This window comes from Marmota monax, unplaced genomic scaffold (genome assembly GCF_021218885.2).
Source record: "Marmota monax isolate L192 unplaced genomic scaffold, Marmota_monax_Labrador192_F-V1.1 WCK01_AAM20220418_F8-fsc00180, whole genome shotgun sequence".
Lineage (NCBI taxonomy): Eukaryota > Metazoa > Chordata > Mammalia > Rodentia > Sciuridae > Marmota > Marmota monax.
In genome coordinates, this window is record NW_026693881.1 from 2,266,745 (window position 1) to 2,290,480 (window position 23,736).

Here is a 23,736-nt window from a genome sequence, read left to right on the forward strand (position 1 = left end):
CGACAGTTTTTAATGACAAAAGGGTCAATGTGCAAAGAAGAAATAACAATTCTAAATACACCCCTTCCCAATAACAGAGCACAGACTATATAAAGCAAAAAATGACAGAAATGAAGAAACAGAAAATTTAATATTACTATTGGGATTTTGAAACTTTCAATAGTTGAGAGAACAACTAGAAAGAAGACACACAGTAGAACGGTATGCCTGAATACAGACTGGACCCAACAGACACTGCAGGCCTCTCCAGAACAACAGAATGGACATCATCCTCAGGGCCACAGGCACCCTCACTGGGATGGTCTGCGTGAGGCCCTAAAACAAGGCTTAATATACTTAAAAGAACAGAAATCCATCCGACCTGTGCTCTGATCACAAAGGAATGAAATTAGAAATCAGCAGCAGAAAAACTGGGGGAAAGTCACAAATATGTAGAAATTAAACAACACACTGCTAAATAACCCACGGCTTAAAGAAAAAGAGAAGAATCAGAAATGCTTTGAGGCAGTGAAAACAAAGACATAATGCACTCAAACTTATGGGATTCGACTGACAGAGCTCAGAGGGAAACATACAATCACAATTGCATACATCAGAAAGAAGAACGACATCAAATCAATACCTAATCTCCCACCTTGGGAAACCACGACAGAGGGAAAAAGACCAACTAGAATCTGTACAAGCAGAAATAACGATCAGAGTGGAAATTAATGCAAAAGATGAGAAAACCAAGAGAAAAATCAACAAATGTATAAGTTGGTTCCTTGAAAACTGCAACAAAATTAACAAGCTTTTAGTTGTGCTGACCGACCAAGAAAAAAGAGAAAACTCCGGTGACTGGAATTAGGAATTAAAGAGGAAACATCACTACTGTACTCATGGAAATAAAAGGGATCAAAAAGGAAGACCATGAAGAACACACCAGTAAATCAGAAACCTTAGATGAAATTGCACATTCTAGAAGATAAGTTGACTAAACTGACTCGAGAAGGAGTAGCCAACCAGCAGAGATGAAACTGGTAATGGAGGGAACCCACCATGCGAGCACACTCAGACCATGTGTTCTACGCTGACTGCCCCACAACTTGGGACAAGATGAGAGGGAGAAATCTGTGGCTCAAGGCGTGAGTCAACTCAGTCTTTGACAACTATTCCCTAAATGGAAATGTCCTCTGTAAGAGGATGTCCCTCTCGCTGGACGTGACAATGACAACTTAGAAGAGATTTACTGAAGTGAGCAGAGGTGCTGAGGCAGCACGCCACCCTGACAACACAGGCACCTGGTGCCAGACACAGGGGAAAGCAGAAGACGTCCTGGTGAACTCTGCCTACAGCCAGTGGGGCTGCTCCAAACACGCAGCCGGCCAGTTCTGGAACACACAGTGTCAGAGGATGGGGTAAGGGAACAAAGAGGCCTAATATATGCTGTTTATTGTAGAAAATTACCCAGATTGCTTGGTCATTCTACAGCTGTCACCTCTAAATTCATTCTTTGAAGTTCTGTGTCAAACACTGTTGCACTGCCAAGTTGTTTACTGGAAATACAGGCTTTCCTACATTTGTATAAATAAAAAAAAAATTTCTTACCACGTTTCAATAACAATATTAGATGCAAGCAAATAACTTACTTTACAAAAGATAAAAATCTAATAAATGGCAACAGCTTAAATAGGCATAAGAGCAAACCTTTTCCAAAAATGTGGACAACTACTTATGGGACACAGGTGCTTTTTTCTATGTGTCTAACACAGATCAGAGGGACTGAGTTCCCAGGGAGGCCGACTCGGGAGGCGAGCGGCCAGAGTTGCAACCCCTGGTCTTTGCACACCAACCACGTGACCCGGGGAAGCTACTCAATCTCTCTGGGCCACAGCTGCTTACATCTGTAAGGAGAAAGAACCTAGCAGAGTTTCTATGAGTAATAAAGTGCACGAGCTACACAGGAAGCCCTGAGAACCAGGCCCAGCCACTGTGAGCATCAACAAGTATCAGCACCATCAGCACCATGACTAGGGTATGTGAGTATTTCCCCACAGGTTCCTGTGCTGGAAGCCTGGTCTTCAGAGTGGCAGTGCTGAGGGGCAATGTAAGAGGTGAAGCCTGCTGCAAGGTGACTAGAAAGGGGTTGACGCAGTTTCCATAGGATCCCTGTTCCCAAAAGAGCAGGATAACACAGAGAGTCTGGCCCCTGAATCCCACTATAGGGTCTCTCTCTCTCACACACACTCCCACAGCGACACCACCCACCATGTTGCCATGTAGCCAAATGGGCCTCACCAGAGCTGAGCAGGAGCAGGATCCATGCTCTGGGACCTCGGGAACTGTGAGCTAGGTGACCCTCTTTTCTTTGACATTTTGTCTTTATATTTTGATACAGCAACAGAAAACAGATTAACACAGTTATTGCATTTCTAATACAAAGACACTGATGCCTTTCTCCCAGATCTCTCCACTGGATACAAATGATCTCTCTCAGCAAGCCCAAGTACTTGTCAGCAAAAATGCTCGGAAAAGTACAGAGTCAACAGTGAGAATAGCCACAAGCACACTGGACAGGCTGTGAGCCACACAGGTCTGAATGTCCCTGAGTTACTTACCTTAATATGCTACAAACATTAGAGATGGAGGCTTTGAAATTTTGCTAAGCCAATTCGTGCTCCATTCAAAAGAGGGTAACGCAAGATGGTTTGGTTAGTTGTCAAGTCGTGGGTTGTATAAATGCTAGTTTAAAACAAAAACAACCAGAAAAGTGGTGTGGTTCCTATTGGTTATATTAAATTATATTTGAGGTCTTTTATTTTTCTAGCTGCAAATAATAGGATAAGAATCTATTTGAGAGCAAGACTCAAATTTAAATAAGCTGTAAATTTCTAACATAACTTAAAAAATTCAGTTCAGCCTCTTTTTATGTGCAAGACTAAACAATGAAGTTTATAATTTCAAATCCAAACAAATCACTAACAAACTGGGCTCCAATTCCAGCTCTGTTCCACAAGCACTATCAACGGTGTGGCCCAAAATATTGTATATCTCCTAAATAAAAGGGCAGTGATTCCTACCAATTTTACATGATGGAAAAGATTAGATGAGATAAATACTAACAATAAGCAGTTTTTGTAACTGTCAATGAATAACACAAGAAAATATAATTAACTTAAGCTTTGAAACTCCTCTTTCTCACATAAACACAATGAAAAAATAATAATCTTAGCCAAGATGTAAGGGAGAAAGCATAAAAAGAAAATAATTGAAAACTCCTTCTTTAGAGTGGAAAAATTATTTTAATATCTAGGAGGATAAATAGAACAATATGTTGCCAAAAGGAAGACTGTAAGAAAATATAAACATTTACAAAATAACATAAAGGAATTTAGAAAGAAATAATTTATGTCCCAGTGAGAACCAAAGACAAAGTCTAAATAATGAGGAGCTCCAGGAAGATGTAACTGTGATGGAATAAAACTCACCCACCAAAGTGGGCTCTGGGGATATGATTATTTAAAATTACTATATCATTATAAAGTAAATATGCTTTAATATTCAGAATAACAAACTGAAAATAGAATGCTATAAATTCTATGAAGGTTTACATCTAATGTTAAAATACTGAATGTTTCCTATTTTATGTATATCACTATAAAAAGTAAAAAACAGGGCTGGGGATGTTGCTCAAGCGGTAGCGTGTCACCTGGCATGCATGAGGCCCGGGTTCGATCCTCAGCACCACATACAAATAAAGATGTTGTGTCCGCCGAAAACTAAAAAATAAATATTAAAATTCTCTCTCTCTCTTTTTAAAAAAAAACAAAAAAACAACAATATTCCTATGTAAGTAAAGAAGACTGACACATCAAGAAACATGATTATTCTTTCATTCGACAAGTACCTACTAAATGCTCACTAAATGAAAATTAACACAGTCAATTTTCAATTTGGGGATGTAGCTCAGTGGTAGAGCACCCATCAGTTGAATGCCCAGTACCAAAAAAAAAAAAAAAAAAAAAATTTAAGTTCAATTAAAATAAGCAGAGTTCAACAAAAGGATACTACTTTTTAACCTTTAGAATTAGCAACTGAAAAACAATACAGTGGTCACTCACACACAGGTTGATGGGAATGGAACTAGTATTACAAGTTTTCTGGAGTGGAGTGTTATTAGGAAAATATAGCAAAATATTACCCTGCTAATCTCATACTGCCCAGGTGACCTGGCTGCATTTCTTTTCTTTTTTTTTAATATTTACTTTATAGTTATAGGTAGACACAAAACTTTATTTTATTTTTTTATGTGGTGCTGAGGATCAAACCCAGTGCCTCACACATGCTAGGCAAGTGCTCTTCCTCTGAGCCACAACCCCAGCCCCACCTGGCTGCATTTCTACCCCACCCTAACCTTACCTACCTATGAAGACAGGGTGCCTCTTCAAATGGGCTGACTGACAACTGGCTGGATCCAACATGGCCGCCAGTGGCCACCAGACACCCCAACTGCATAGCAGTCCCATCTGCATGCTAAAGGACACATCCTAAATCTCAAAAAGTGAGCAATTAATTAATTAAATAACTTATAATAAAAGCACATAGTCTCATTTTAGAAGAATATGATTTAAAGATATGGAAAGCTACTTATGTTGTATATAAGACATTATATGTAATATGATTGTAATTTATTCTATACAAACATACACATATACAACCAAAAACTGGAATGCAAGCACAATGTTAACAATTATTTTGTGTGATGCTATTATTTTTCTTCTTTATACATGTTATTAATTCCCAAACTTCCTGATGATCATGCATTATTGTGTAGCCAGAGAAGTGTTCTTGGGGGTTTATGCCCAAAATACTCTCCCACTTAAGCCTACCATGTTAATCCCATCCCCCTGTCGGTGACTGTATCCTGCCAATGAGAAACAAGGAGACCGCTGGTATGGGGGCTCCAGCAAAGTTCCAATGCCATGTCCAGACGTAGTTCATTGTTTACCATTCTGTGCACATTTACCTAAATATACCCACTATGCAGCAGACATTAAGCTAGGCCAGCCATAGGGTTCATGAAAAAAATAAATATTTGTCTTAAAAATACAGAATGCTAGGAGTGGTGGCACACACCTGTAATCCCAGGCATGATGGGAGGCCAAGGCACAGGATCACGAGTTTGAGGCCAGCCTGAGCAACTTAGTGAGTCCCTGTCTCAAAATGAAATCAATAAAGTGTTGGGGTATGCAGCTCAGTGGCAGCATATTTGAATACCGTGTGTGAGGCCCTGGGTTCAGTCCCCAGTATATATATTAAAAAAAAACCCACACACACCTTATAGTATGTTAAACTGGGAAACATACAATCTAGAGGCGTAGCAGAAATCTACTAAAAATTCCAAGAAAAATGTGGAAGTGGTAGTACATACACAGAACACTGAGAGCCCACTGAGAGTTAGTAAACTCCAGGGACATCTTGAAGGGTCATTACTGCTCATGCACAGATAAAAGGGACATCATCAGACCCCAGGCCCAGGCCACAACACACTTCTTGGCCTGCATGAAGGCTCAGAGTAAAGAAACCCGTACCAGACACTGGCTTATCAGAACAGAAATATCCTCTCTGCCCAAGGCAAACCACTACATTCTGCCTGGTTCTACAGGCAAACCAAGCTTCCTTGAAGGAATAGGTCCACTTTATACTCCACAATGCAAAGCTTTATGTTCAGCATAATCTGGTTTTCACATCATAATTTCTTTACTACAACAATTAGTTCAAGCGGGTCTGGTGGCACCCTCTTGTAATTCCGGCTTCACAGGAGGCTGAGACAGGAGGATCACAAGTTGGAGATCAGCCTGGGTAACAAAGGGAGTCCCTGTCTCAAAATTTAAAAAAATTTTTACAAGCCTGGGGATGTAGCTCAAAGGTACACTCATATATTGCTGGTGAGACTGCAAATTGGTGCAGCCAATTTGGAAAGCAGTATGGAGATTCCTTGGAAATCTGGGAATGGAACCATATCATTTGACCCAGCTATTCCTCTTCTCGGATTATACCCAAAGGACCTAAAAACAGCATACTACAGGGACACAGCCACATCAATGTTTATAGCAGCACAATTCATAATAGCTAAACTGTGGAGCCAACCTAGATGTCCTTCAGTGGAGGAATGGATTAAAAAAATGTGGCATTTATACACAATGGAATATTACTCAGCACTAAAAAGAATAAGATCTTGGCATTTGCAGGGAAATGGATGGCATTAGAAAAGATTATGCTAAGTTGCTGTGCCCCTCCCCTGACTCAGGCAATGGCAAGGCCCTACTGAGGTGGATGGCGCAAGGCGTCCATCCTCTGGAGGAGCGCGGTATATTTCTGGGAATGGGCTGGTTTGTTTTTGTATTCCTTTAATAAGTATAGTTGCAACTTCTCATATGACCATTAAGTATGAAGGAAAAAACATGACTTTCCTAATTAATGCAACTACTTCTAAAGAATAGATCTGTTTGCTCTAAATGCAATGATTCAGCTGTGGAGCATAAATTGTTAATTTCTAATGAAAAACTCCCTGTATTCCTGTCAAGGAAGTTTTTGAGAATTTAAATTAAAATCTAGAGAAGAAGAATTAATGTTAAGAAGACAGATTAGTGCTTAGTACTGGGCAACTTGTTCTTGTTCCTGTGCACAATGGTTTGTGCTCTTATTCTTGTTTGATTAAAATTAATAACAAGTAAACCACTTGCCGTAACCATGGCACGGGTTCCAGTCAATAAGTCAAGAAAGAATAGTCAAGGTATAGGCCAATAGTTGGGACATTTCTAACTATTATTAAAAGTTAACTAAACAGAAACAGCTCAAAGCAAAATGCAAACTAAAAGGAAAAATGCTTGCTTATGCATAAGCCAAGATACATTCTTCTATTCTAATTGTAGCTACTTTGTTTCTTTGAATAATGATTCCTGTTTTGTAATCACAAAGTACTGTGAGCCTGCCAAAATGAAAAGTATATATGATCAGCTTCACAAGTAAAGATTGGGATTCAGCACCTTCACTTTGGTGTCTGTGTTGTTTCTCCACCCCTCTTTCGCCGACTCCTCACCATTCGCTCGTTTCCTGAGACCCCCTGTTGGAGCTGGACTCTGACACTAAGTGAAGTTAGCCAATCCAAAAAAAACAAATGCCAAATGTTTTCTCTGATATAAGGGGGGTGAGTCAAAGTGGGGTAGGGAGGGAGAGCATGGGAGGAAGATTACCTCTAGATAGGGAAGAGGGGTGGGAGGGAAAGGGAGGGGGAAGGGGAATAGCAAGGATGGTGGAAAGTGATGGTCATCATTATACAAAATACATGTATGAAGATGTGAATTTGGTGTCAACATACCTTATATACAAACAGAGATATGATAAATTGTGGTATAAAGGTGTATTAAGAATTGTAATGCAAAAAAAAAGAGTTCATGTATAATGGCATAAGTTGGTGTGAACATACTTTATATACAGAGTTACGAAAAATCATGCTATGAATGGATAATTATGAATATAATACATTCCCCTATTGTCATGTTTGTAAGAAATAAATTTAAAAAAAATAAGAAAGAAAGAAAAAAAAAATTCCAACGTCACATAAACCCTAGGGAAACACTAGGGTATCTATTTTAAACAAATAAGACTGTCTTACACCAACACCCTATCAAACTAGTGGTGTCACCACATGGTTCTGGTGGTATTGCTAATCAGGGAGATTATGTTTACTATTATTTCTAGGAGTCCTAAAGCAATAACCTTAACCATCAAATGCAAAATTCTTAATCATCAATCCACTTTGTTCTCCTAAGTAAGAAAAGTCGTTAGATAAATGGTAGTACCATAGGAGAAAACAAAGCAAGACAAATTTACCACAAGAAAGAAACCTAACCAACTGTGTGGATCAAACAAAGCAAAACCCGATGAGATACTTCTGACGCCCAGCACTGCTTGGCTGCTCCTTGGCACCTCACCATGGACGCCAGGAGGAAAGACAGGAGGAGCAGGAGTCTGGAAGGGAGCTGAGAGAGCTCTTTCTCTAACAGTAACTAAGATGTGAAAGAAAAACGTGAGTCTTATATTTCCAAGCACCTAAGAAAATACCTAAAAGCTAACAGAAGTTGCTAAAATCACAGGAATTTTACATACCCAAACTTACTTATCTATGATAGAAATCTTTTTAAAAGCAATTACACAATTCCCTGCCTTTTTTAAAAAAAAAAAAACAAGCATTCTAAAATTTAGATGATTTGGGGCTGGCCAGAATTAAGAATTACTGTTTGGTTTTGTAATATAATGATGCCTTTAGGGACCATTGGGGTATGCATGACTATTTGCTCCAACCCAAATAGTCCCAGGTGACCATATGCTTTTTATGTGAAATTATTGGCTTGTGTTTTAATCTAGAACCATGCTAAGAAAATAGAAATTATCCATACTTACTGGAATTTTTAAAAAATTAACTATTCAAAGACAACATGGACATAACATTACAAATCACCTTAAACACTAAGCAATTCGTTCCTGGTTCAACTCTATTAACAATATATTGAATATACCAAGGTTATTAGAGGAAGCAAAAAGCTTCCTCAAGAAATTTCTCTGTCCACTGAAATGATAACAGTTATTGTCACAGCAGCTGACACATCCGCAGAGCTGCTTCTGTAAGACCGTCTGGGGCATGGCAGACTCACCTCACCCCGCGGCCCTCCTGCAGGAGAACCAAAGCAGAGCTGAAGCACCTTGTCAGTCACTCTCCTGGTCAGAGACGGAGCCGCTCCTGACAGGCAGCACAGGCTCCTCCACACCACAATCACTGGGTGCAGGTCACAAATGAAAAAGGAATTTTGAATAAGAAAAGTGATTTATGTTGTTTAAATCAAAAGCAGAAGTCCTCAGCAGCCTCAACCCCAGCCATCTGGCTTCTCTGCAGGGACCCACCGTCCCCAGCATCGCACTCCTCCTTTCCTACCAGGCTCCTTTCCTCTGGCAGCCTAAGCACCCACCCTGCCCCACGTCATCAGTGTGAGCAGGGCCCTCCGACTCTCTCGGGTCCTTCCAGCTGTCAAAGGCAACATCTCTGTTTACCGCTCCAACTTGTGTGGGGAACCACGGACAATGTCCACGTCTGCAAAGGGCAAAGGAAGCGAAATGCTTTCCACAGTTAAAGGAATCCCCTAGGGGCCAGGGCAGTGGCTGTGGGGGAGCGCTTGCCTGGCGTGCAAGGCCCTGGGTTCGATCCCCAGGCACCACATAAAAATAAACAAATAAAATAAAGGTACTGTGTCCATCTACAACTAAAAAAATTTTAAAAAAAGAAAAAAGAAAAGAATCCCCTGGTCCAGTCAGTGTGAGGATGCTGGACCTGGACACCTCCCTCTGGCTGCCTGACCACAGACTACGTAATAGGAAATGGGGTAATTTCTAAAACGGAGCCATTCAAATTGCCCTTCAAAGTGCTAACCTAGAAAAATTCCCTTTTTGTCCACAACAAAAAGCAGGCATGTTATAGAGTCTTGGTCTACAATAATATTTCTGTATTTTTTTTCCTGAATAAAAAATGCATTTGTAATCTCCTTGTCATATAAAAATTCAATAAATATGGGGCTGGTGTTGTGGCTCAGCGGTAGAGCACTCACCTAGCAAGTGCAAGGCCCTGGTTTTGATCCTTAGCACCACATAAAAATAAATAAAATAAAGGGATTGTGTCCAACTACAACTAAAAAATAAGTATAAAAAAATTCAATAAATATCCAAGATAACAGATTTAGTATGGATTTTTTTCTTACCATTACTAGGTGGTATTAAAAATAATTTTCTAGGTGATAAGGTTCCCTCATTCTCCCAAGGTCAACTCATAATTAATTTCTCTATTTGGGGGGAGGAGGGATTGAACCTAGGGAAACTCTACCACTGAGCCACATCCCCAGCTCTTTTAATTTTTTTCTTTTGAGATAGGATCTCACTAAAATGCTGAGGCTGTCCTTAATCTTGCCATCCTCCTGCCTCCGCCTCCTGACTAGCTAGAATTACAGGCATGTCCCATCACACCCAGCCCCTAATTTCTCTTAAGAGCTCTGAAACTTTATCAGCAGCACATATTTACATTTCCAATTCCCAGTAAGCTAAACTAGAACAGGGATTTCTAACATAAAAATAAATTGTTTGACATTTAATATTAATGAATGGGATAAAATTTTTGTGTATCTAAAAACATTCTTGCTTTTCCTAAGACAGGTTTTTCATCAAGAAGAATAATTTGTGAGAGCAGGGTTTAATTCATAATTTTGCTGTCCCACATTAATGGTATCTTTTTCATAAGAAATGTTCTGCCTTCACTAAGCCCACATGCAGAAGGACATTGAACTTGCTACGCCTCGTGCGAGAACGACTGGCTCCAGTAGGTCTTAACAGTCCCAGATCAGCGCGAATGCACTGTGTTGGTCCACCCCCATACTTGAAGACCACCGGCAAACTCCAGCCAGCGACTTCGTGTGGGCACTCACTGAGATGAACTCCACGGACACACAAGTGAAGAGTTTTGTTTGACCGGAATGTTCTTACATGCTCTCACAGCAGGCACGCTGAGCCTCAGCACACAATACATGGACCCACGGTTCCACTCTGGCCCGGCTCTCCCCAACACACCTCCCCATGCTCCTCCATCCATGTTGGTTTGTATTTGCATCCAGTGCTTCCATTTGATTCTCCTGTGCTATTTCAGTCTTTTTCTCCTTTCCAACAATTCTTCTCTTTCTTCACTGTTTTCTGTTCCCCTAAAGACTGTCATTTCAGTGTGTGGTTTCTAATTTGCATAAATAATTCTAGTAAATAGCACTGTCTCCTGCCAATGACAAAATATATAAATTAACCAGCACGGTTTTCACACAGTCCCTGATTGCATATCCAATGGCTGCAGTAAGAATCTAAAAAATGTGCAACTGAATCTTGAGGAAATACACGAGCATAGCATGAAGAGAACACACCAAAAGAAAGGCAGTCATCTTTCACACCTGCACTTCAGAGGGGAAAAATCACCTCCTGTACTTATTCATAAATCATTTTTCTCTACAAACATACAAATTTGAGTTATATAATAAATTCTCAATTATTCTTTCAAATTAAAAACGTTTTAAATTTTAACCTTACTGTCCTAGGCATGTTTTAGAACAGAGCCCAGGCATGCTGGAGGCTTATTCCTCCTGAAGACTGCTCCCAGAAAACTAGTCTTCATGTCATCCAGTGTGGCAGGAAACTCTGAAGAATGATGGGGGCTGTTGGGTATCAACTAATTCCACTTCCTGAGTGGGCAGGCACATCACTGGGTTCTAGAACAGTAGTAATGTTTAAAAATAGGGGGTTACTGACCAAAAATGTAAAAAGCATATTAGAACCACCATAGGGGCTTCTTGTAGAATCAGGTACCAGGGAGTCACCCTTTAGACAACTCTGGGAGACAATACTTCTGTCTGAGATCATGTATGCTTTATCTTCATCCAAGATTCCAGATTTCTTATCATTAAGGCTCACTATTGTTCAAATATGTGCAGTAATATCTTTCACCCAGTAATATCACTATGGCATTGGGACCAACACAAACATTAACCCACAGGTCTAAGAATTCTCAAGAAGAATGTGTGCCTTATTTTGGATGCAAGAAGAAGCAGGACTTGAGAAAAGGATGTGAGTGGAAGGCATCTGTTTGGGTGGCCATGGGAATTCTGTTAAGGAAGTGGAAACACAATTCAGGGGAAAGAAAGGAGCCAAAAAAGGGAAGCTTTGCTAAGCCCAGTACCAGAGTGGGGTAACCAAGGCTCAGTCTAGGAGTCTCTGGGAAATGATAAAAACAAGACACTCAGAAACAAATCAAGTAGCAACACTGCAGAAGCTCAAAGCAAAGGGGAAACCCTAAGCACAGCAGAGACAGAAAGACAGCACTTTCAAAGTGACACTGCCCTGAATGGGAGCTTACTTCTAACACCACACAGGGAAGAGAGTGAGCATTCTAACCCCGAGTCCTGTACCCAGCAAAAGCATCAAGGATGAGACTGTATTAGAAACAGCATTTGGCAAATCAAAGTGGGAGAGCTCATCACCAAAGAACCGCTCAGAACTGTCCTTCAGGGGGAAGGAAATCTACCCTGGAGGAAGGCGGAAAACAAGAAAGGATGAAAAAGAAAAGGGAAACTGCAGATAAAGCAAGTCACAGCCAGCGGCAGCTCACAAGCTGGAAAGCGGGTGAATTCTTTCCAAGTCCGTGGATTGTCTGTGAGAAGAGGAAAGGTACTTTTAGACTTTACAAATTAAACGCACATGTTGCAATTTCTAGTACAGCCATTGAAAAACAGATACAGAGTATATAATTTTGAAAGCTACTGAATGATTTTTTAAAATTATTAGTCAAAAACAAGGTAACAAAAAACTGGAATACAGAACAGGTAGAACTCAAAGAAGGAAGGAAATAAAAGGTAGATTTAAATCCAAATACATCACAAGTCACAATTAATGTGAACATACTACATGGCATACCATTAGAAAGATGATCAGATCAGATTTCTAAAATCCAAACATAAAATGTGTACCAGAGGTACAACTAAAACTGAAGGAGAAAGAAAGGTTGATTATAGGAACTATGTTAGGATAACTATTTCTATTAAGCAAAGCAGGCTTTATAGGAAAAATCATTACTAAACAGATTATAGAAATAATTCAAATAATTCATATTATTTCTATAACAGATTATAGAAATAATAATAGAAAATTGAAAATTACTACATTTTCAATACACCAAGAAAATGTAGTAATTTTAAACTTGTATACACCAAATAATATAGTATTAAGCTACATAAAACAAAAGTTGACAAACTCCAAAGAAGAGAGTAGTTCTACAATAAAAACAAGTGAGATACAATTTAAGCACTGACGTCTTTATGTGTGCTTTTTAAAAGGATTAAAAATTCATGAACTCTAACCTTACATCACATAGAATATTAACTAAAAGTGGATCAAAGACCTTAATATAAGAGGTAAAACCACAAAACTCCTAAATGAAAAGAGGGGGGAAACCTTGGGAGATTAGATTCGGAAATGATTTCTTGGATATGAACCGAAAGTATAGGTAACAAAAGAAAAGAAGTAAATTAGACTTCATAAAATATTTTAAATTACATATATGTGTGTGTATATGTGTTTGGGTATATGTATAAATTAAATCTATCAAGATAGTGAAAGCAGGGCTGGGTCTGGGGCTCAGCAGTAGAGCGCTTGCCTTACACGTGTGAGGCACTGGGTTCAATCCTCAGTACCACATAAAAAATAAACAAACAACATAAAGGTATTATGTCCATTTACAACAAAAAAATTTTAAAAAGATAGTGAAAGCACAACTGAAGATGGAGAAAAATTTTAGAAACCACACATCTGATAAACAGTTACTATACAGAACATGTAAAGAAGTCCTACTCAACAAAAACCAACAGCCCAATTTAAATGTGGGCCAAGGACATGAACTGATGCACCAAGTGGATCATTAGAACCCTTGCTGTTGGGGAGGTAAAGTGGGGTGGCCGCAATGGAAACAGCAGGGCAGTTTCTCAAAAAACTAACACTAGAACTCCACGAATCCAGGAATTCTACTTCAGGGTAGATGTCCAAAACAGCTGAAGGCAGGAACTGGAGAACTGGAAGGGTACTCTCATATTCACACCACCATAAGTCATACACAATAAGCCAAAAGGTAGAAACAACCCAAGTGACCGTCAGTGGGTGAGTGGATATACACAGCATGGAGAATGCATACAATGAGATTATTCATATCTTACGATGAGGGAAATTCTGACACTGCCACAACACAGTGGACCTTAAGGATATTATGCTAAGTGAAATAAGACATACACAAAGAACAAAAATTTCACAATTCCACTTATCTGAAGCAAAAAGTAGGATGATGGCCATCAAGGGCTGTGAGGAGAGGGTTAGGAAGTGATTTAATGAGCATGGACTTTCAGTGGGAGAGATGGAAAGGCTTCAGAGCTGGTCGGTGGGGATGGCTACACACAGTGGGAGTGTACTTAATGCTGCTAAAGCATACACTAAAAAAGTGGTTGAAACAATAAGTCTCATGCATGCATATTTTATCACAAAAAAATACTTTAAATGAGTTAGGTATTCATCTCAAGAAGTCAGGAAAAAGAATACAAAAAAGAAGGACTAAATTACACTAAAGAAACTGTACGAGAAGAGTTTAAAATCCTATTGAGAATTTTTACATTATAAATAAAATCAACTTCTAAATATGGAAGACCTTATGTAAGAATTATACTTCTGAAACCTTCTGTCAATACCACTAAAGTACATTATGGTGCAGAATTTAGTGAAAATATTTAAGTGACTTTCAGACCTTAGTTGTTTCACTGTCCAAAATCACCCCTGAAACTAGTGATATGATGGAAAATAGGCGTGAGTGTCGGCACATTGTGGAGAAACCAGAATGCGAACTAGTACTTAAAAATCCATAGAGACAGAGCAGATCAGTGAGTGTCAGGGGCCTGGAGGGGGGAAGGGCAACAAGGAATGGAGAGTGGCTGCTTAAAGAGGCCAGGGTTTCTTTGGGGAGTGATGCAAATGCTCTGGAATCAGCGATGATGTTTGACCACTGTGTAAATGCACTAAATGCCCCTGAATTGTATGTGCTATAATGGTGACCCTTAAGTGAATTTAATCTCAATGTTAAAAGCCTAGTCAGAAGACCATGCCATGGTCAACGTCATAGCATATCACAGTACGACTGACAACATAAGAACGCATCGTCTACTTATTGAACTCCGACGCATCAAAGTGATATTCAGAGACTGATGGTGTGTTTCACATGAGTCCCACCCAAGATGAAATGTACCAGAGAGCAGATTACAGACTTTCAGCAAGGTCCTTCTGACCTCATGGTGGCCATCACCAATAATACGAGGGAACAAAACAAGTGGTAGGAAAAGGCACCATAAGGCCTGATCCCAGCTTCCAAGTCTGACAGAATTCCTTAGAACTCTGTCTAGGAGGCCTGTTTTCATTTTGTCTCACCCAAAACCCTGAAGGTTCCAATATGGCTGAATCATTTAGGGGCAGCTAAAAGCAGAGAGCAGGGAATGGGGCTTACAATAGCTGGCCATGGACCCTGCTAACCAGCTCGTGGGTTCCACCAGAGGCATGCCCAGGGACCACACGTCCAAACAGTCCAAGTGTGCCCTCTGGGATCAGTGGCCCCCACAGTACACGTGATCACCACAGTCAGCACACAGATCCCAGAAGCAAGTGCAACTCACAACACCTGGCTTAACTCTTCTAGACTCGGAGAAGACACAGAACCTTGCACGCTTCAGGACACTGCCTGAGCCAAATAAATGGGAGGCTCGCAGCATTTGGCCTGGTTTTGCACAATTGAGAGAAGGTACACAATCCTATAAGACATGCCCCCAAGAGTGAACAAGAGAAATGAAGTCAGTGCCTCCCTGGGAAAGGTCAGAGAATGAAGCCTGTTGACTGGTGGGGAAAGTCTTTCTCTCCCAACGCCAGTTAGTAAAAGCTAGAGATGGTGACTGCTTCTTCAAATGCAGAAGCAGCAATATGAGGTTACATGAAGTTTACATCATGCCACATGAAGAATCAAGGAAAAACACACCACCAAAGGAACAAAATAAAAAGTCCAGTGATCAAAGCCAAAAGAAATATAGACTTACAATTTATAATTCTTGATAAAGAATTCAAAATAATCAACTTAAATATGCTTAGTCAGCTCCACAGAAACACAGATAGACAACTATATGAAATCAGGAAAATAATACATGAACAAAATAAGAAAGTCAACAAGGAGATAGAATCATAAGAAAGGATCAAATGAATTCTGGAACTGAAGGGTACAAGGTCTGAACTGAAAAATCCAATAGAGAACTTCAAGAGCTAACTTCATCAAGCAAAGAATCAGTGAACTCAAAGGCGATTATTTCAAATCATATGAAAGAGGAACCATAAGAAAAAGGTATAAAAAGATGAAGAACATCTACAGGACTTAAAGCATACTATCAACCAAAACTATATACACATTAGGAAAGTCCTAGATATCGAAGAAAATGAAAACAGATCAGAAAGTTTATTTATAGAAATGACAGAACACTTCTCTAAATTTGAGGGAAATAAACAACCAGATCCACAAAGCCCAAATAACACCAAATGTTTTCACCAAGATACATTCAAAGACAATTATAATCAAATTGTCAAAAGTCAAAAACAGAATTCTGAAAGTAATACATAAGACTCATTAGATACAAGGGAATGCCCATGAGAGTCCTATATTTTCCCAGCACAGACCTTGCAAGTCAGGAACATAGAAAGTTAAATTCCATGTGCTTAACAAAAAACAAAAAGCCTACCAATTAAGGACAGCACACCTAGTAAAGCTGTCCTTCAAAAATGAAGGAAAGGGGCAGGGGATGTAGCTCAGTTGGTATAGTGCTTGCCTCGCATGTATAAGGCTCTGGGTTCAAACTCCAGCACCACAAAAAAAAAAAAAAAAAAAGGAAAGGTAAAGACTTTTCCAGATAAAACAAAGCTCGGGGAGTTCACTAAAAAATCTGCTTTCAAGAATATTCAAGGAAGATTTTAAAGTTGAAAGGAAAAAAAATGCTCATTAGCAAGATGTAAATATATAAAAGTATAAAACTCACTGGGGAAAAGGTAAGATACAGTTAAATTCAGAATAATAATGTAATGGTGATGTATAAAGCACTTTTACTCTAGTATAAAATTGAAAAGCAAAGGTATTATGATAACCGTAGCTATAATAATTTGTTAATGCACACATAATATAAAAATAAGCAAATTATAACATCAATAACAAAAAATTGTGGGGGAGTAACAAGTAGAGTTTTTTATGCAATTAATGTTGTTATCACCTTAAAACAGACAATTATGCTTTATTTATCCTCATGGGATTTCCAAAGAAAAAACCTATAGTAGATATACAAAAGATAGAAAGGAATCACAGCATACCACTACACAAATAAATCATCAAATCATAAAGGAAGACAGCAAGAAGGAACAAAAGATACATAAAACTGTCAACAAACAAACACACTAGAAGTAGTAAGTCCTTATCTATTAATAATGATTTTAAATGTAAATAGATTTGTTATGGGCCAGGCTATATGGGCAATGACCAAACAGACTCCATTTAACCCTGAGACTCCAGATCATGTAAGAAATGTTTCTCTCATGGGAAAGCCCCGCCTCTGTACCCATTAATAGCAAAATAGTTACCTAGCATAACATACTTGGCAGCACAAAATAGCAATTCTTAGACAATGTAAAATTGCTCTCATTGGTTTCCATTTTTCCTAGGCAATGTACCTTGTCAAAGATCAACTGTCTAAACATTAAACCATTCTCTAATGTATACTGAACTACAGTCATTTTGACCCCCTTCCCTTCTGCTTGCTTGATACTATGCCAACGTGGAAAGTTCTATGGGAAATATCAGTGTACCCGCCGCATTGTCTCACTAACTGCCCAATTCAGCTTCTGTACCTGCTTGCTTGCAGCTATATCAACCTGGATGTGGTTTTTGCCTTTAAATATTCTAAAGTGCTCAGGCTTGGGGCTGAGACAGTTATGGGTCCTGTGGGAAACAGTCATAAAGGAGCTGGCTAAAGACTCTTCAATTTGAACAAGACTGGGACTTTGTGTGTTTTCTGAGTGACCTGACCCACAACAGATTAAATTCTCGAATCAAAATACAGAGTAACTGGATGGATTAACAAAATAAGAGCATATGCCCCCTACAAGATTCACTTTAGCTTTGGGGACACACATAAGGTAAAGATGAACAGATAGAAAAGTTATACCCATGCAAACAGTCACCAAAAGAGAAAAGGAATACCTATACTATGAGAGACAAAACTGACCTTAAGCCAGAGACCATCACAAGAGAAAAAGAAAGTCCTTATATGATGACAAATGAGTAAATTCATAAGAAGGATCCAACACTGGACCATCTAACCAAGTCAAACAAACACTGACAGAACTGTAGGACAGACAATACAATAATAACTGGGACTTTAATACTCTACTTCCAACTCAAAACCATTCAGACAGAAATTAATAAGGAAAACACTGACTTGAACAAAACTATAAACCAACGGACCTAACAGACACATACAAAGCATAAAATAGACATTCTCCTCAATGGAAGAATCTGCAGGATAGATCATAAATTGCACCACAAAACATGTCTTAGCAAACTTAAGAAGACTGAAATCACATCAAGTACCTCTTTCAACCACACTGGTATGAAACCAGAAACCAACAACAAGAATAAAATTAGAAAGTTCTAAAATATGTGGAAATTGACAAAGAATATGTCAAAAGGGAATTTGGTTTTTTTGTACCAGGGATTGAATTCAGGGGCACTAGACCACTGAGCCATTTTACTTAGAGACAGGGTCTCACTGAGTTGCTTAGTGCCTCACAGTTGCTGAGGCTGGCTTTGAAATTACAAACCTTCTGCCTCAGCTTCCCAAACCACTGGGATTAAGGCGTGTGCCACCACACCCAGCTCAAAAGGGAAATTTTAAAATCTTTTGACAAACAGAAATGGAAATATACCAAAATTTATGGGATGCAGCAAAAGCAGTTCTAGGAGGGAAATTTACAACGATATAGGTCTGCATTAAGAAACATGAAAGAGCTCAAATAAACAACACTTCACCCTTCAAGGAACTAGAAAAAGAATAACAAAGCCCAAGATCAGAGCATAAATAAAGGAAATACAGACTAAAAAAACAATGCAAAAGATCAATAAAACTGAATTGGCTTTTTGAAAATATAAACAAAATTGACAAACCTTTAGCTAAGTTAAGAAAAATACAGATGACTTAAATAAAATTGTAAATGAAAGGAACTATTACAACTGATTCCACAGAACAAAGGACCAAAAGAAACTATCATGAGAAATCATACACGAACAAATTAGATAACCTAGAAGAAATGGATAAATTCCTAGAAACATACAATCTATAAGATGGAATCTTAACCAGGCACAGTGGTGCACGCCTGCAATCCCAGCAACTCAGGAGGCTGTGGCAGGAGGACTGCAAATTCAAGGCCAGTCTAGGCGACTTAGCAAGGACTTGATCAACTTAGTGAGACATATCTCAAAATAAAAACAAAAATCTGAAAGGAACTGGGGGTGTAACTCAGGGGCAAAGCACCTCTGGGTTCAATGCCTAGTACCAAAAAAAAAAGGAAAAAAGAATCCTAAAAAACAAACAACAACAACAAAAAAAAGAAAAAAACAGAAAATCTAAAGAAACCAACAAGTAAGGAGATTGAAAGAGTAATCAAAAACATCCCAACAAAGAAAAGCCCAGGGCCAGAGGCCCACTGGAGAATTCTACCAAATATTTAAAGAATAAACACCAACTCTCCTCAGTCTTTCAAAATGTTGAAGAAGAGGGAACACTCCCAAACATATTTTAGAACAGCATTAACTTAACACCAAAGACAGAAGAACACTTTAAGAAAATCATACATCAATAACCAGGATGAACTTAGACACAAAAATCCTCAAAAGTGCTCGTAGACAGATTTCAATACCCCATGATGCAGTGGGATTCCCCCTGCGATGCAAGGATGGTCAGATACATGCAATCTACAAATGTGATCCACCACATTAACAGAATGAAAAACAAGGACCACATGATGATCTCAGTTGATGCAGCAAATTCAACTTAATAAAATTCAACATCCATCCAGAATAAAAACTCTCCACAAATCAGAAACAGAAGGAATGTACCTTAACACAACAAAGGCTGTATATGACAAGGCCACAGCAGCCAACACACCCCACAGGGACAGGCGGAAAGCTTTTCCTCCACCTGGTACAAGACAAGGCTGCCCACTCGTGCTTATGTCCACCTCTGTCCAACACAGTACTAGAAGTCCTGGACAAGGAAAACTGGACGAGAGACAGAAAAAAAGGCATACTGTCTCTGTATACAGATGACATAATTTTATATATAGAAAACTCTAAACTCCACCAAAAAAGAAATAATTTTAGAACTGATATATGTTACGGGATACAAGATCAACATATAAAAATCAGTAGTGTTTATACAAGCTAACAAAGATCTATTTGAGAAAGAAGTTTTTAAAAAATCTCATTTATAATGGCTACAAAAAATACTTCAAAATAAATTCAAGGAGGTAAACAATCCTAACTGAAAACTATAAAATCTCAATGACAGAAACTAAAGAAGACACAAATAAATGAAAAATGTGTATTCACAAATTAGAAGAATTAATACTGTTAAAATGTCCAGAATACCCAGAGATCCATAGATTCAATGCAATCCCTTATAAAAATTCCATCGACATTTTGCTTAAAAATTAAAAAAAAATAAATGACCCAAAAATATTAAACCACAAAAATACCCAATAACCAAAGCAATATTAAGGGGGGAAAAAAGCTACAGATACCAAACTACCTAATTTCAAAACATAGTAATCAAAAGAGTATGATACTAGCATATAAACAAACACATAGACCAGAGCCCAGAAATAACCTTGTGCACATTTGGTCAACCAATCTTCAACGGGGTTGTCACAAACACACAATGGGGAAAGAACAGTTCCTTCAATGATGCTGGGAAAACTGGATATCCAAAGGCAAAAGAATAAACTGGACTCTTATCTTTCACCAACTCAAAAAGCAACTCAAAATGCATTAAAGATTTAAATGTAGACCTGAAATAATAAAAATCCCAGAAGAAAACATAGGCAAAGGCTTCTTTTTGATATTGGTCTGAGCAATGACTTGTTTTGGATATGACTCCAAAAGGACAAGTAACAATAGCAAAAACATACACACAGGTTTACACCAAACTACAAAGGCTTCCGCACAGCAAAGGAATAATCAACAAAATAAAAAGGCACCTACTGAATGGGAGAAAATACGTGGAAACTATATATGCCCTAAGGAGTTAATTCTCAAAATATACAAAGAACTCATACAACCCAGTAATAAAAACAAAGAATTTTATTTTTAAAATGGGCTAAGGACCTACATTGACATTTCTCCCAAGAAGACAAAGGGCCAAGAGGTATTTGAAAAGACACCAGACATCAATAGTTGGCAAAGAAATGCAAATCAAAACCACAATGAGAACCTTAACTTAGCAACTATCAGAAAGTCAAAGGACAAGTTTGGGTGAGGAGAAAAGGGAACCCTAGTACACTGCTGGTGAAAATGTAATGCAGCCATCATGGAAGTATGGAGGTTCCTCAAAAAATTAAAAACAGAACTACCATATGATCCAGCAAGCCCATTTTTTTTTTTTTTTGTATATATCCAAAGAATTAAAATCAGGACCTTGAAGAGATATCGACATCTCCATGTTCATCGCAGCATCATTCACAATAGATAAGAAAGACATGGAAGGAAATTTGGTAACCTTCAACCGATGCATGGATATATACGTGGTGTGTGTGTTTGTGTGTATCTCCACATTTTATCTGTTTTCCAGTTTGTGGATATATATGTACACATACATATACACACACAACAGAATATTGTTCAGCCTTTAAAAAGAAAGGAAACCCTGCCATGTTCAATAAAATGGACAGGCCATGAGGATCCTATGCTAACTAAACAAGCCAAATGCAGAAAGACAAACACTAAATAGTGCTTTTATGTGGAATCTAAAATCGTCTAACTCATAGAAGTAAAGAGTAGAAAGTTGGCTGCAGGAGCTGGGGGAAATGCAAAATGGAGAGGTGGTGGTAAAATGGTACAAAGTTTCAGTTCTGAGAAAAAAATAAGACCTCAGTTAACAAAAACACATCTAATGCCATAGTGTATATTTATACTATGTTAAGAGACCTGTATAAGTCAGCCTTTCATTACTGCAGCAAAGTTACTGAGACAAGCTACTAATGAAAAAAGGGGTTTTGTTTAGCTCACCATTTTGGTGGCTCAAAGACCCAATGGCTGTGGCCTGGGCAAATGAGGACTGCCCCTTGAATGCCTCACCCGGCCAAGCCCAGCGGTGGAAGGAAAAGGTGCAAGGAAGAGAGAAGGAGGGTGGGCCCAACTCACCTTTTAACCTGTTCGCAGGAGCACTAGCTTCCAAGAGCCCCCCCACAAGGAAACAGGGACCCCCCTAGGCCCCGCCCCGCAAGGGTTCCACAACACAGGCTAACATCACCACCCTGAGGACCAGGCCTTTAATCATAGTGAACCCTGGAGGATCACTAAGACCACACCCAAAGGGGGGATCTTTGTGTTTTTATCACACACAAACAATGACAACAACAACAAAGAGGACAGAAGGGCACTTTGGGGTTGATGGACATGGGTATGGCCCTGAGGGTGGTGCTGGTGCCACAGGTATACACTGATCCCCAGATTCATCAAATGCATACACTAAATATGTCCATCACTTGGAAAACAGGGAAGAGGCAGAACCACATCTTTGGGACGACAAAGCAACCTTTCATAAGGTAAGTAAAGATACTCACTAGACTTAAAAATAATTGTAATTTTTTATTGCTCTCCATGTAGCTTCATTTGCCTTTTTTTTTTTTTTTTTTGCTTAAGCAAGAATAATTCATTATTTGGATTCTGCAACAGGGCAAAGCATAAATTAGGAAATTACATATCTTTTGTAGCTTACAATATTTCAAGCATAGGAATTTGGAATGTGAAGATAGAAAGTGGAGAAAATGGAAGTAGGATGTAGGATGTTAGCCCAATGAGCAATGAGCACGGCCACCCTGTGAGCACGGTAGTGCCCTGGCACAAGACTGGGTGGGCTTTGCAGCTGGAGAAAACACCAAAACAAAACCATGCAACGGAACACTGGCACTCACACTCTAGATCCTCACCACTGGACCAGGGCAGGCAGGTCTTGTCCCCAGGACACCTTATGACATGTTGTATCTAAAATATCTCAAAACCTTAATGAGAATCAAAGGCAAGTAAGGAGAAGTGGATTAATGTCTCATGACTCCAGTCAGTCCTCAAAAAAAAAAAAAAAAAAAAAAAACCTCTAAATCTCTTTCATTTCAAATGGTGACAGTAGTCATAATCACTGAACTTAAAATACAGATTACAACTGCAGAGCAAGAAGTGTCATGGAGCGTGGGTGACGAGGTAGAACACAGAGGCCAGACTTGGGGTGTCAAGGAAGGTCTACAGAAAAGCCCCAGACCAAGACTGACCACCTGTGGAGGCTCACAGAGTGGGCAGAGGAGCCCCAGGAAGGAGCCTGGGGCAGGAAGGCCCAAGGGCATTCAGAGTGCAGATCACAAGGACCTAGGGCAACTGCTCCAGAATCCTGCTGTGATTCTCTTCTCAAAAAAGATGAGCATTTCAGCACATCCAAGCCCAGCTGAAGGCTGCTCCACTGGAGCTTCTGTATTTTGATCTCTACATCTTTATCCCTCTACTGGAGCCAGACCACCGACATCCCCGCCCCCACCCCCACCCCTAGGACTTCAGAAGTCCTGCTCTCTTAAGGAGAGGCACATGCCCACATCCTTCAGACCATTTCTGGGGCCATATTAGGGCAATTTCTTCAAGGCACAGATGCTGACTCTCAGCACCTCTTCTGATGAGCAATGACATCTAATGTCCTGGACTGCTGAAGTCAGGTTGGATAGACTGGCTTACTCTAGTTTGTAAAAACATTA

At 39.2% G+C, this 23,736-nt stretch overlaps 1 protein-coding gene across 5 annotated transcripts in view; it reads right to left on the minus strand.

Annotated features, from left to right (window-relative positions):
- The window catches only part of Fancc (FA complementation group C), a 187,682-nt gene that overhangs the window by 143,545 nt on the left and 20,401 nt on the right, over positions 1-23,736 (minus strand). For 2 of the 5 annotated variants that reach the window (XM_058585143.1, XM_058585145.1), the window contains exon 1: positions 3,689-4,648. The exons of 2 other annotated variants lie outside the window; for them this stretch is intronic. In XM_058585143.1, coding sequence (XP_058441126.1) covers positions 3,689-3,695 — 7 coding nt within the window. In that variant the 5' untranslated portion in view covers positions 3,696-4,648. Of the gene's footprint in view, positions 1-3,688; positions 4,649-23,736 lie in introns of those variants that run through there. One more of the 5 variants, XM_058585142.1, reaches the window with a different exon arrangement.